Source organism: Heterocephalus glaber, unplaced genomic scaffold (genome assembly GCF_053883595.1).
Source record: "Heterocephalus glaber isolate CG9 unplaced genomic scaffold, H.glaber_assembly_v1.0 deba00000621, whole genome shotgun sequence".
Taxonomy (NCBI): Eukaryota; Metazoa; Chordata; class Mammalia; order Rodentia; family Bathyergidae; genus Heterocephalus; species Heterocephalus glaber.
The window spans coordinates 17,101,087-17,113,927 of record NW_028258153.1 but is presented as its reverse complement, the minus strand read 5'-3'; the positions used below and the strand labels follow the sequence as shown (position 1 = coordinate 17,113,927).

Here is a 12,841-nt window from a genome sequence, read left to right as displayed (position 1 = left end):
TCTCCTTACACTGTTTTGAAGCAGCTAACCTATATGTTTATGTAACACATACATAACCATTAAAAACTGTACACTTAAGTACTGTGAGCAGGAGATGGTAGTGCATGCCTATAATCCTGGCTATTTGGGGGGCTGCGGCAGGGAAGATTGCAAGTTTCAGACAACTCTGAGCAACCTAGCAAAATCCTGCCCCATAATAAAAAGGGCTGCGGATATAGATCTATGGTACAGCACTTGACTAGCATGCATGAGGTCCTAAGTTCAATCTCCAGTACTGCCAAAATTTTTAAAAATATAGTATTTAAGAAATGTAAGTTAAAATGCTAGTTCTTGTTCTTTACATACTGTTTCTAGACACAATGCAGAAAACTGAGATAGGATTTTATTTATCTGTTTCTTGTGAGTTGTTGACAATGAACTAAAAGATTTATTATTTTTTTAACCCACATGAGAGAGAGAAAACAACTATTTCCCCTAAGGTGAAGCAACCACATGAGGTCAGCCCTAATATACCTCATCTACAAAAGTGTGGTCATGTTTCATTTTGGCCCAGGAATTCTAACATTTAATAACTTTAATGTTTCATTCTTTCATAAAAGTGTTTCTCATTTGTATCCTTTTTCAGCTTGGAGTCTCCCACGAAGTCTCAGGCCAGCTCTAGTCAGTACCATTCCACCGACAGCTTATACCCGGTATGTCCTGACATGTAACACCATGGCAGTATGTAATTCAATTTGACATTTACAGTCCTAGAGTGTGGTGCAGATGAAAATGATCAAGCTGTTAGATTTTACAAGCCTGGACTTCATAAGCCACTCTGAGCATTCAATGCTAGACAGTGTGCCTCTTCCTGGTTTGGGGCCGGGCTCCCTCACTCCCTCTCTTTCTTCCTTTCTCCCTCTCTCTCTCCCTCTCCTGCCTCTCATCCCCCTCCCCTCTTTCTGGGATGAGGTCTCATTATATTGCCCAAGCTAGCCGCAAACTCCTGGACTCAAGTCAGCCTCCAGAGTAGCTGGGACTACAGATGTGTCCCACCATGCCGGGCCATCTCTGGATTTCTTCTTGGTCCACCAGAGCACTCTTCTGACACACAGGAGTGATCTGTTCTTCTATTCTTTTAAACACTGATCCAATATTAATTTTAACAGCTTTTCTATTGCCTGTCTCAGCAATTTTAGAGGCTACTTCTTTTTTTTCGGTACCAGGAACTCAGGACCTTGCAGTTGTGAAGCAGGGGCGGTGCCACTGAGCGAAATTCCCCAGCTTGGAGACTACTTCTAACCTACTAAATATTCCAGAAGTTGGAATACATCTTAGTGTCTGCTGACCATTCCTCTGTAATAAATATCTAACCGATTACCACCAGCCAGGGGACAAAAACACCTACCCTCACAGAGCTTATGTTCAAGTGAGGAGATAGGTAGTATCTACGTTTTCTTTAAAAAAGTAGAATACCCAGTAATTAGTTGGTGATACGAACAAAGGAAAAAAAATAAAGCAAAAAAAGAGAGGCATGAAATGTGAGGAAGTAAGAGAAGTGTGAAAGTGCAGGTTAGGTGTATACGAAGATATCACTCAGACAGTGCCGGGAAAGGCATCAGAGCAGGAGAGGACAGCCAACTGTGTATCAAGGAAGAACATTCCAGGCTTGGGGAAGGAGGCCAATGGGGCTGGAACAGAGTGAATGAGGAATAAAGTCCTAGGAGGTGAGATCAGAGAAGTCACAGGGGGCACAGCTAATCAATCATCCACAGTCTCGCTAGTCATGTTTCAGAGAGGCTCTAGTTTCCAGAGTAAGATGGGAAGCTACTGGAAAGTGCTGAGCATAAGTTTGAAGGGACTGACTTGGATTTTTAACAGTATCTCTGGTGATGGAGCAAGGGCAGAAGTAAGGGAACTGGTGGAGCCTCCACAGGAGTCCGGGTGAAGGATGCTAGTGGCCTGCATCTTGCTGCAACCAGACACCCTCCAGAGCCAGATCCCAAATGCAACCTGCCCTCCAGTGCCCACTCTCCTGCCTTTCACAGGAATCTCTCCCTTAACTGTGTATTTGGGTTTTATCATCTAGATGTCCATCCCTGCCATTGCAGCTTTGTTCATGGTTTTGTTTTGCTTATTTGGGGTGGGAGGTAAAGAAGATGTCTTAAGCCTATGTTTTAAACTATCAATTTCCATTCCATCATTTTCCCCCCTGGCAATTTAAGGAAGAAACAGGTTGTTTGTTCTGTAGTTTCCCACAATCTGAATTTTGCTGACTGCATCATTTGTGTAGTTTCACATGTCCCTTTGTCCTCTGTAAGTCTTATAAATTAGTCTGAGTTAGATTTTTTTTTTGGTACTGGGGATCAAACCCGGGACCTTGTGCTTGTGAGGCAGGTGGTGGTACCACTGAGCTAAATCCCCGGCCCTGAGTTAGATTTTTTGAATGGCACTACTTCAGAGGTAGTTGTATGTTCTTCAAGAAGTCCACAATGTCTGGTAGGCTCTATTTTTGAGACATCAGCAGCCACTAAGCCTCAATACTCAGATCCTTACTTCTTTATATTCTTTTTGCACTAATTGAGAATTGCTTATTTTGTATAGGAACTGAATAGGAAAGAATAACTTTTGCTTCTCCATACCCTTTCATAAACCAGACTTCAAAATAAAGAGTTGATTTCTCAGCATCCTCCAAAGATAACTAGGTTAACTATGTTGTTGTGAACACATGGATGAAACACATTTGATGTATTTTAACCCACTGACATTATCATTACTCTTGTCCAAATTGTCCCATCTTTTGCCAGTGGCCTCTGACACAACCCTAGTCATCTTTGACAGCTTCCTTGGAATCTCTGTTAAGATCTTCCAGGATCCTCTTACTCATTTCCTGCCACAGACCTACAGCCAGCCACTTTAGAGGTCTATATCTCTTATTTTGTTAAGATGGGAGAAGTAAAATCAAGTTTCTATGCTGAAGGAAATGATCGAATGGAAAGGGACAATGGAGGTAACCTTGAACAGGTGAGAGCAGACAGGATCTAAGACACAAGTAGGATACTCACTAAGACAGGACAGTCACTCAACTATAGGCAGGACTACAGTCCAGACCTGTGTGTAGGGGAGACAGTGGTGGGAAGCTGTGGAAGTTGTTTTCAGATTGCTTAAGGCTCTGCACTGAAATGGGGAATGTCAGCAGCTGAGAGCAAAAAATGAGAAAGAATGGAAGTTTGAAAGCCAAAACGGTGAAAATCAGCAGAGTAAGAGAGGAGCCAGAGTGTGACTGCCCAGCAGCATCCTGAGCCTCTTCAGAGCTGGGCATAGTGGAAGCCACCTGTAATCCCAGCACTCTGAGGGGCTGAGGCAAGAGGATCACGAGTTCTAACCCAGTCTGGGCTACTTAGCAACTTAGTGAGACCCAGTCTCAAAATAAAAAATAATAAAAGGCTGGGTATGTAGCTCAGTGCGAAGGCCCTGGGTTAAATGCCCAGCACCACCACCACCAAAAAAGAAGCCCCTGGAACATGAATGTAAGTGAGAGCCAGCAGCAGAACTCCCTCTAGCCATGCCCAGATGCACCAGCCCAGGCCTGAGCCAGGGGAAAGCTGCATTTCACCTGAGTTGTTTTGAGCTGAGAAAGTAAGATCACACAATGGCGTGCAGTGTTGACAATACATGAAAACAGTGATAAAGTGATTGCCCGGGGTAAGGAGGGAAGTGAGACAATACTCAGTTCATAACAGATTAATGGAAATAGACCCAATAAAAAACACAGCATGCCGTCCTCCCTTAGAATGAGAAAAGAGTGTGCCATCATTTTTAGTTTTATAAGCAGCACTTTAATGTATTCACATATTCAAGCACATATTATGTGCTGGAGACACAAAGATGAGCAAGACAGTCATTACCCAGAGCTCCAAATGTTACAGGGACAGAGTCACATAAACATAACTGATGTGGTATTGGAAGCAAAATAACAGGAACATGGGTGTGCACAGAAAATCATGCAGTTTCAAACAAAGGAGAAACTTCTCAAGAGGAGCAGAGGTCAAAGGAAGTCTCATAGGAAAGGAAACCTGAGCTCACACTTAAGTATGGCATGACCCAGGGAAAGGGGAGAAGTGAGATCATTCAGGGCAAAAGGCAGAGGCCAGAGCATGGTGTGTGCCCCCAGATGCTTCTCAAAGAGAGAGACCAAAAAGTCAGGCAAGATAACTTACAAAATCTTACCAAAAAGCGCGGGAATGGGAAGGCACAGAAACGTTTAAATACAGGTCACCCCATGAATTCTGCCTTTTAGATGAGACACAATGACAGCTGCTGAGACAGTGGATTTGAGAGGCAGAAAGGCCAGGTGGTCACCCAGGAGACAGATGGTGAGAGCCATGCCAGGGTGGGAGGGAACAGGGAGTGCTGACTAATGTGAATGCGAATGCTTAGTTCAAAGACTCGGCAGGGTTCAGTAAGCTGGGGGAGTCGAGGAATTGACCAGGTGACTCCTGGGACAGTGACGCCAACTCAGAACAATGGGAGAAGAGCCAGCTTAGAAGGGGAAGGAGAACCTGGGTTTTCACATGTATTGTTTGAGTCACTGGGAAACAGCCAGGTAGAAATATCTGGCTTTCAGTTAAAAGTACAGGTCAAAAGTTTAGAAGAGATTTGCACCAGAATTAGAGAAATGTAAAAGTCAGTTCCTTCCTGAGCATTACATTTTAAGACAATGGCCCCTAGGCCTGGTCATACATCAGATCACATAGGAAGCTTTTAAAATCCAAATTCCCTGACCCTGACCCAATTTAAAGAAGCCTGTCTTCAAGACGGGACACTTTTCTCCTACAAATAGTCCCCAAATTACAGAAAGGCTGAAGAGATTTTCAAACTAACAACCAAACCCCAAAGTCTGAGGGTCAGGCTGGATTCACATCCTAACCACAACCATTAGCTCTGTGACCTTGCGCGAGTATGTCCTCTCTATTAACTCCAGTCTCATCACCTGACAAGAACTCTAAGGCCAGTCTGTTTACACGTAGGGTCACCTGAGAATGACGGCACAGCTCCCCTCCCCCAGAACACAGGAACTGCTCCATAATTAGCAGCTGTAACTCTCTTCTAACAGGAAAGTCTCCTCACCCTTTGTTAACATTCTGAGTAGCACTAACCACCTTTGGGAGGGGCTTTTTAATGTAATTTGTCTTTATTCTCCCCCCCACACTAGACTTAGAAGATAACATTTCTGAGACACCCATCTGCCTGCTGTTCACTGCTCTAACCACAATGATCTACCAGGCACAGGTAAGTAGGTGCTCCCTAAAATCAGGAATAAGTGACTAAGATTATGGGGGGGTGCTTTTAAAAGAAAAACAATCCCTTTATGTTTCAAAATCTCTACCTGTTTTAGTTCTGTTCTAAAGACATTTTTTTCTTACCCTCAGGTTTCAATATCAAAACTGCTCCAGTCTAACACTTTCACTTTGTAGCAATTAAGTTTGAAATCATACAGTAAAATGGAGACTTGTTTATAACATGTTAAACATATTTTATATATGTATACATATATATACACATGCAGACATATATATAACCATAATTACGTTTATAATTTAAAAATACAAATGGAGAAAAAAGAATGGAAATATACCAAATGCTAATGGTGATGAATAATTACTTTTGTAATAAGAGTTACACCAGTTTAATAACAGAAACATTAATTTTCATGATTTTCCAAAAGCCATCAATACAGTTTATCTCTTATTTCAGAATTATCTAAATATCCACTAAGTGGCAGGTGCTGTTCTAGGCCAAGGACATACAGAGTGATATACAGTCCCATTCCTCAAGTCCTTCACTCTACTAGGAGAGACAGATGCTCAAAACAACTGCCTATGTGCAAGGAGATGAAAGAAGGCAGCAATGAATCCCTTGGGGTGGGCAGGAAAGGACTCCAAGTGGTGACAGTAGAGCTGGGGCCACGAAGAACACATCTCCCAATCACCAGAACATCTATCTCTACAGTGCTGCTGTTCTACCTGACGCACAGAACCGAGTCTCTTGTGGGAACAACTAACTACTCTTTGGCTCTGTGATACTATTTGAAATACTGTACCTGACATTCCCAACTCCACAGATACGAATTTATAGATCAGAAATATTCAGAACAGCAGTCAATATTCACAGAGCCTTTCCTTTATGCAATGAGCTAACAGACTTCTATGCATAATTTCACTGAATCTTCACACTTTAGTAAATGCTGTTATTATCCCCTTTTTAAGGAAGGGGAAATGATCTTTTGGAGGTTAAACAGCTTACCCACGATGACCCAGATAGTAAGATTGAAGAAATGTGAAAACCCAGTACAACTAAACCTATGCACTTAACCACATCAACATGCTTCACTACCAGCCTATAAAGTTTTGCATGAACTCTGCTTCTCAGGAAAAAAGAGAAAAATCCTCATTCCCCTTCTAATAACTCTTTTCATATCAGTAAGGAGGGAATCTGGTATAGATTTAAGCACCTTAACCTGAAAAATCTATATATATATGGATTATTCTCCTTGAAATCAAAGTCACTTCAAGGTCACATCATTGGCATCACAGGAGGAAAGGGGGCAAGGCGACCTGCCATGAAGTAGAAATTAACAGGATAACAGCGAGAGACAAGAAACTTGCATGTTGGTCTACAATTCATAAGCACAGGGGAAAGAAATTAAACCAGAAGAGGGACACCAACAATGGGTTTTGTGTCAGGAAAACAGCAAACACACTTCTCAATGAGTTCTGCCCACACTCACCCAGCAGGGCAGCCACGATGCTCACCAGCCCCGTGCCGGCACCCAGCTCCACGGCAGAGCAGCCCCTGAGCTCCACAGCGCCCATCTCCAGGTACGTGGACAGAACGACAGCCTGAGTCAAAACACGGTGTGATTAGGATGCTGGTCAGCAGCGCTCCGGGAGCTACAGGATTCCAGGTTGGCTACACGCTGGCAGAAGAGACCACGCACACTTGTGCCCCACTCTGTGATGCCATTCCCAGTGTACTGACGTGCACAGGAACTCAGTACTGCAGCGGGGTAAGCTCCTAGGACAGGCAGACCTAGGACCCAAAGCCCCTCACAGCGGTGGCACGAGCAGGAGGCTGGTGAATCTGCAAAGCTTGACTTTTCACTGAGTCTCACGACACATTCACAGACGTTCGTCTACAAAACTATTCCAGAAGAACTGACATGAACAACCCCTGTGATTGTGTTTAAGCCAATGTCGGTTCCTAAACCAAGCTCTGGTCAACAAGGCCCCTGCAACTGGAGGGAAAAGCAGAGCAAGGCCTAGGGGTCTCCCTGAGCTGCATCTGACTCTCATCACCCTACATGGGGCCATGTCAGGAGCATCAGAAGGTGAGCTTGCCCAAAACTCGATGAGTTAGCATTTGCCTACAATCCTGTAACAAGAATTACGTAATGTTGACATCATTAATTATGTTGTTTTTCACACTATAACTGGCAGTTCCTCTACTTGGTGAGCATTTAGGAAGCAATTGCATTCCTCATTCTCATTTATTTTTATTACTCATGAGAACAGTTTCCATGTAGTTACTTTGGACTGGTTTCCTAGAACCAGTATTAATAGGTTCAATATGTTAGTATTTTAGGCTAGGCATGATGGCACGCGCCTGTAATGCCAGCATTCAGGAGGCTGAGGCAGAAGGATCACAGTGAGCTTGAGGCCAGCCTGGGCTACACAGTGAGTGCAAGGCCAGCCTGAACTACACAGTGGGACCCTGTCTCAAAAAAACAAAACAAGGGCTGGGGATTTAGCTCAGTGGTTCAGCCACCTTCCTCACAAGGGCAAGGTCAAGAGTTTGATCCCCAGTACCAAAAAAACAAAAACAAAGGATATATTAGTATTTTCATTCCTAAATGTTTTCTGACATCCCTAGTACAATGTTAAGACTGTGAAACTGTATTTATGCCAATCATTTATTTAACATGATGAGCCCTCCTCCCCCAGAGTCCTCAGTGTGTTGCTTGGGGCTGAGGACACAAGTCACCATCCTCAGACAGGCAGGTGGGCTAGAAGAGGGAGAAAAGCAATTATAATTTTGCAACCATTCTGCTACTATGGAAAACTTACAAAAACATGATGCTCATTTCTGGGCTTTGTCACTTATTTTCAAAAGCTTAACTTAATAAGTCCCCAAAGTGGTAAGAGCTCCTGCCTGCTTTCCTTTCAGTCTTCTCTTACCCACTGGATAATTACCGACAAAGTCACTCAACTTCCCTCAGCTTTCAGTCTCACCTTTCAAATGCAATGTATGTGAGGGAAGAAAAGGGGTGACTGGGAAGGGGAAGGGGGGAGGGGGTCTCAAAAAATGTTTTAAATTGAGGTGGTGATGGTCGCATTACTCTGAATATACTTTTTTCAAAACCCACCGACTTTGTGCATTTTAAGCAGATGAAGTGCATGGTATTTTAATTACATTTCAATAAATTTTTTTAAAGAAAGCCAATCTTAATTGTAATTAATCGTGGTCGGTTTCAGAGGGCCCGTGGGGCTTACTTACCGCATCCCAAACAACTGCTGCGACTCCCAGTTGCCGCCAGTCCTGCCGCACCCGGATGGTGTGGTTTGCAAAAGAGAAGGTGGCAAAGGGCTTGTGGAATTTCTGGAGCCCCACTCCAGCGGCCTCTTCATAGGGCACGAGTGCCATTTCGCCCGAGGTGGCCCTCTGCTGAGACCTGTCCTGCACAAGTATCCCGGGGTGACACGCCGGCCAGAAACTGTGTTATCGCTTCAGTAACTCCAAACGATTAAGATTCGAAAGAAGAAAAGAAACAGGTTGAGGAAAATCGAATGCCTTCTGCAGGACTCTTCCTTCAACTGTGCCAACGGGTATCTTTGGCCAAACCACCCCGCCCCTTCCAACTCCCGCAGTGCACGCTCTGCCACGGTCACCGCGTGGCTTCGGGGCCGCGGGACGGCGCGAAGGCCGGGGACGCCCAGCGCTCCACACAGCCGCGGCAGCCCCGCCAAACCGCCACGTTCCACCGTGACAACGGAAGCGAGCCGCCCCTCGGACTGCGCGCGGACAGGTAGTCCTACTTGTGACCCCAGCCGGGCTCCACGCGGGACGTCGCACCGTGGCTGACGAGCAGGGCGCGGCTGTGAGGCCAGGTGGACTCCGGTGCGCGCTCCGAGGCCTCCCCGGGTCCCCAAATCTGCACCGCGCCCCCCAGCGGCGACAGGTGCGCCCTTCCCTCCCGCGAACCCCAGAGCTCCGCCAACCCGTCGAGGGTGGGAGTGGGAGACGCGGGGTGCTCCACAGGGCCCTTCGGGAACCCGGGCCGCACCCCGGAGCGCGGGAGGCCCGGCCACGAGGCGCCGCCACACAGGTACTCACGGCTCGGGCAGGCGCGCCGGCTCCCGGCGAGTGGCTGGGCAGGACCGGCCTCCGGGGCGGAGCGGGGCGGCCGCCGCGCGCTTCCGGTCTCCTCACCGCCCCCTTCCCGGGCGGAGCTGCGCCAGGGCGATCCAGAGACAGCGAGAGCGCAGCCGCCCGCCTGCACTGCCTCTGTTCTTGTGTTGCTGCGCCTGCCGCTCATGCGTTTTGCCTGTTTGGGGTTTGTTTTTTAGTTTTACAGGTGAAAGCAGAGGTTGGCTCCGAAGAATGCGTGGCCACCCGTTGGTCACTCGAGTGACCACGTGGCGTCCGTAGCTGCGTAGTGGCCCGCCTGGTGGCAAATGCGGTGGGAAACTGCCGAAGCGCTTCTTAACAGTGTGAACTGGGAGTGGTCTGGACTTGAAAATTGGGCCGGATGGGTGCGGCGGGGACAAGCCGGAGCAGACCGCGGCCCGGGCGGTGGCCGGGGACCCAGAAGCCCCGAGTCCCTCCTCGGGGCGCCCGTGCTGGACGGAGGGCACCCAGGGGGCATCTGGCACCTCCTCCGGGAGATTTCCCTTAATGTGCGCCCGCCAATCCCAGCGCCGCTAGTCCTGGCCGCCCGGCTCGCGGGCCTCGGCTCATCCGGCCGGCAGGGGGCGCGCCCGGCCTCCCCAGACCTCAATCCTCCAGCGGAAGGCTTGGGGGCCTTTCCCTTGTTTTTCTGTTTTGGTCTTCTTTTTTCTTTTAGTGCCGTCTTTATTATGGCTCTGTGCTGCCTGTGCCTGTCACCTTTCCTTTTTCTTGTAATGGCTGGGGATTTAGCTCAGGCCTTCCGCCGCCTGCCTCGCTAGCAGAAGGTCCCGATTTCGATCCCCGGTACCTCCCTCCTCCCCCCCCCCCCAAAAAAGGACTCAGTATATTTTTCCTATCCTTTGTAAAACCTGCCTTACGCAGGAGAGGGAAGTGTTCATTACGGTGATGTTATCAGTGCAAGCAGTGTGTTGAAATATCGCACTATTTCATTAATGTACCTAATAGTACTATTAATTTTTTTAATTATCCCTTTCTTCCCTTTACCTTCTCTTTGGGGAGCCAGCATTAGGCACAGGAAAAATGATGAGTTTTGGGACCAAAGAAACTTTCAAAATTTAAGTTCTACCTCTGACATGTTAGACTTCGAGTAACTGCTAAACTCCTTTGACCCAGCCCCTCACCTCTAAAGCCTGAAATAAGGAGTGTGCCTTATGTCCTCACCTTCCTTCCCCATTCTCCATCTTTTCAACTGAAATTTTATGTATATAAGACTTTAAAACACCTCCCCAGCCTCTAATATAGGGCATTTGCCTCATTACGTTTACTTACAATTGCCTAGAAAATTTTCATTTTTTCTCAGTAGTAATAGATGAGAAGTCATTTAGACTTCCCAGTGGAAAAATCCCACTGGCTCAGAGAGGAAAAAAAAAAAAAACACAACAACTTGCACTGGATGTGGTGGTGCACACCTATAATCTCAGGAGACTGAGGCTGGAGGATTGCTGTGAGTTCGAGGCCAGCCTGGGCTACATGGTGAGTTCAAGGTCAGCCTGGGCTACACAGTGAGACCCTGTCTCCAAAAAAATATTGCAATTTGTATAGCAGCATAGACTGTTGTAAACAAAACAATAGTCCCATATGGGATATGGTAGATTAAATATTATTTAAAATAGTCATCTATGGATCTGTCTCTGCCCCCTTCCCTTCTGGAAGGAAGGATCTCAAGGCACCTGTTGACATCAACCTTGGTCGTGTGACAGCTTGGCTGTCAGAACACAGCAGAAGTGACATTTGCCTCTACCGAGCAACAGCATAAGTAGAACTATATGAAACATGAGTAAGAAAGAAACCTTCCTTATAACCACTGAGATTTGGGGATTTACAGCATTAGAAGCTGACAGAACACAAATGGGAACAAGCCATAAGATTTCAAAAGTGAAGTAGGATGTTTTAGTATAGATGTTTAGCTATCAGGGCCGATCAGTCCTGGGATCTGCCTAGAGAGGGGTGTGGTGAAGACTAAAGAAAAACACACACTTTCAAAGTACATGGAAGGATGGGAGGTCAATGCCAGAGTGGGCAAAGACAAAGACATTCAGAAGTAGCCACTATTTATTGGGTTATTGAATGAGGAGTGACTCCGAACAGCAATAATCCTATATTGATGAGGCTCTTAGGTAGGTTGATGAGGACAGTAAGATGGGCAAAGCATTCTTACAATAGTAGGTGGGATGAGATAGCAGGCTGATAAGGAATTTGTCCCCATCCCCCACCCCGTCCCCCGTCCTGTCCCCCCCCCCCAAACATTTCTTTTTTTATCACTACTCAGTTCTCCAGGAACCAGGATGTCTTCTGATGTAATCTTGCCCTGGAGCATCACAGCATCACTGGAACATCGAGGCCTCAGCTGTGACTGGAGGCATACAGAATTATGTTTCCGCATGCCATAGCTGGCTTGCATGGCAAGGACACTAGGCCTCAGACAGCCCTAACCACAATTTAATTATGAAATTGTTTTCCAAAAAAAATTATACAGAATGGCTCTCAACATTTAGCCATTCAGAAAAGTAGGTTCTTTGCTTTTTGGAGATCTCCCTGGCATGTTCCAACTTTCTTCATCTGTCTTCACCTGGGCTCCCAGTGTCCGCATCGATAGAAAATGACTCAACACCTTAATCAAATTGTGATTCTGAGAACTGAGACAATACTTCTACTAACTGTCTTGCTGGAGAGATGTAAGAAGTAGATTTACTCTTTACATGATCTGTGAGTGGTTCCAGACTTTAATCATATGTAGGAATTCATAAACTTGTGCTTTTTCCTTATAGGAAGGCAGACTGGGCTTATTTCTCCAGCCCTCTCCTGGGCCCTTCCAGCTAAAAAAGGAACATTCTTGGGCATCTCCTCCAGCTTGGGACTCCCGGTGTACTTCACAGTGCTGGACTCTTTCATACCCACACTCTGGGTAGCAGAACTGAACAGAGGTTAGACTACAAGGAAGTAGCTCTGGAGGCCTTTGGTTGACAGGAGTTCAGGGAATGTCACTCAAAGCCTGATGGTTTAGGATGCTGGTTACTTTCTACTGAAAGTACCTGGAGTCCAGTAGATGCTGATCAAGGCTTTCCTCTGAGCTACTCACATCTTTGGACAGAACAATTGTCATGGATTCGCTTCCCTGGGAAGCTCATGGACCAGGCAAGATCATATACCAAGAGATAAGGCTGGAGGTCATTACCTCGTCCACATGGCTCCATCACAGGTGAGCACCTGTTCTAGCAGGTCCTCCTTGGGTTATATTTCATTTTTTAATTTTATGTGAAAACAAAATGTCATCACAAAATAATAAGAATAAGAAGAATTCAGTGTGTATCATTATCTTCAAAGTAGTTACTCGGAGTACAAGATTCTTACAAAATAGAAACAAACATAAAACTTGTCATTCATGAACTAAGAA

The 12,841-nt window shown here is 46.1% G+C and overlaps 1 protein-coding gene across 20 annotated transcripts in view; it reads right to left on the bottom strand.

Annotated features, from left to right (window-relative positions):
• Mettl21a (methyltransferase 21A, HSPA lysine) overlaps nucleotides 1–9,891 on the bottom strand; it is an 80,911-nt gene extending 71,020 nt beyond the window's left edge. For 14 of the 20 annotated variants that reach the window (XR_015449194.1, XR_015449196.1, XR_015449197.1 and 11 more), the window contains exons 1-2: nucleotides 8,536–9,068; nucleotides 6,770–6,881 (exon numbers count right to left, since the gene is read on the bottom strand). Coding sequence is in view for 14 of the 20 variants with exons in the window: in XM_087206232.1 (XP_087062358.1) it covers nucleotides 6,770–6,881; nucleotides 8,536–8,682 (259 nt within the window). In the remaining 6 variants the exon portion in view is untranslated. The other 6 variants (XM_021263556.2, XM_021263559.2, XM_013074527.3 and 3 more) reach the window with 6 other exon arrangements.
• Nucleotides 9,892–12,841: the final 2,950 nt, after the last annotated feature.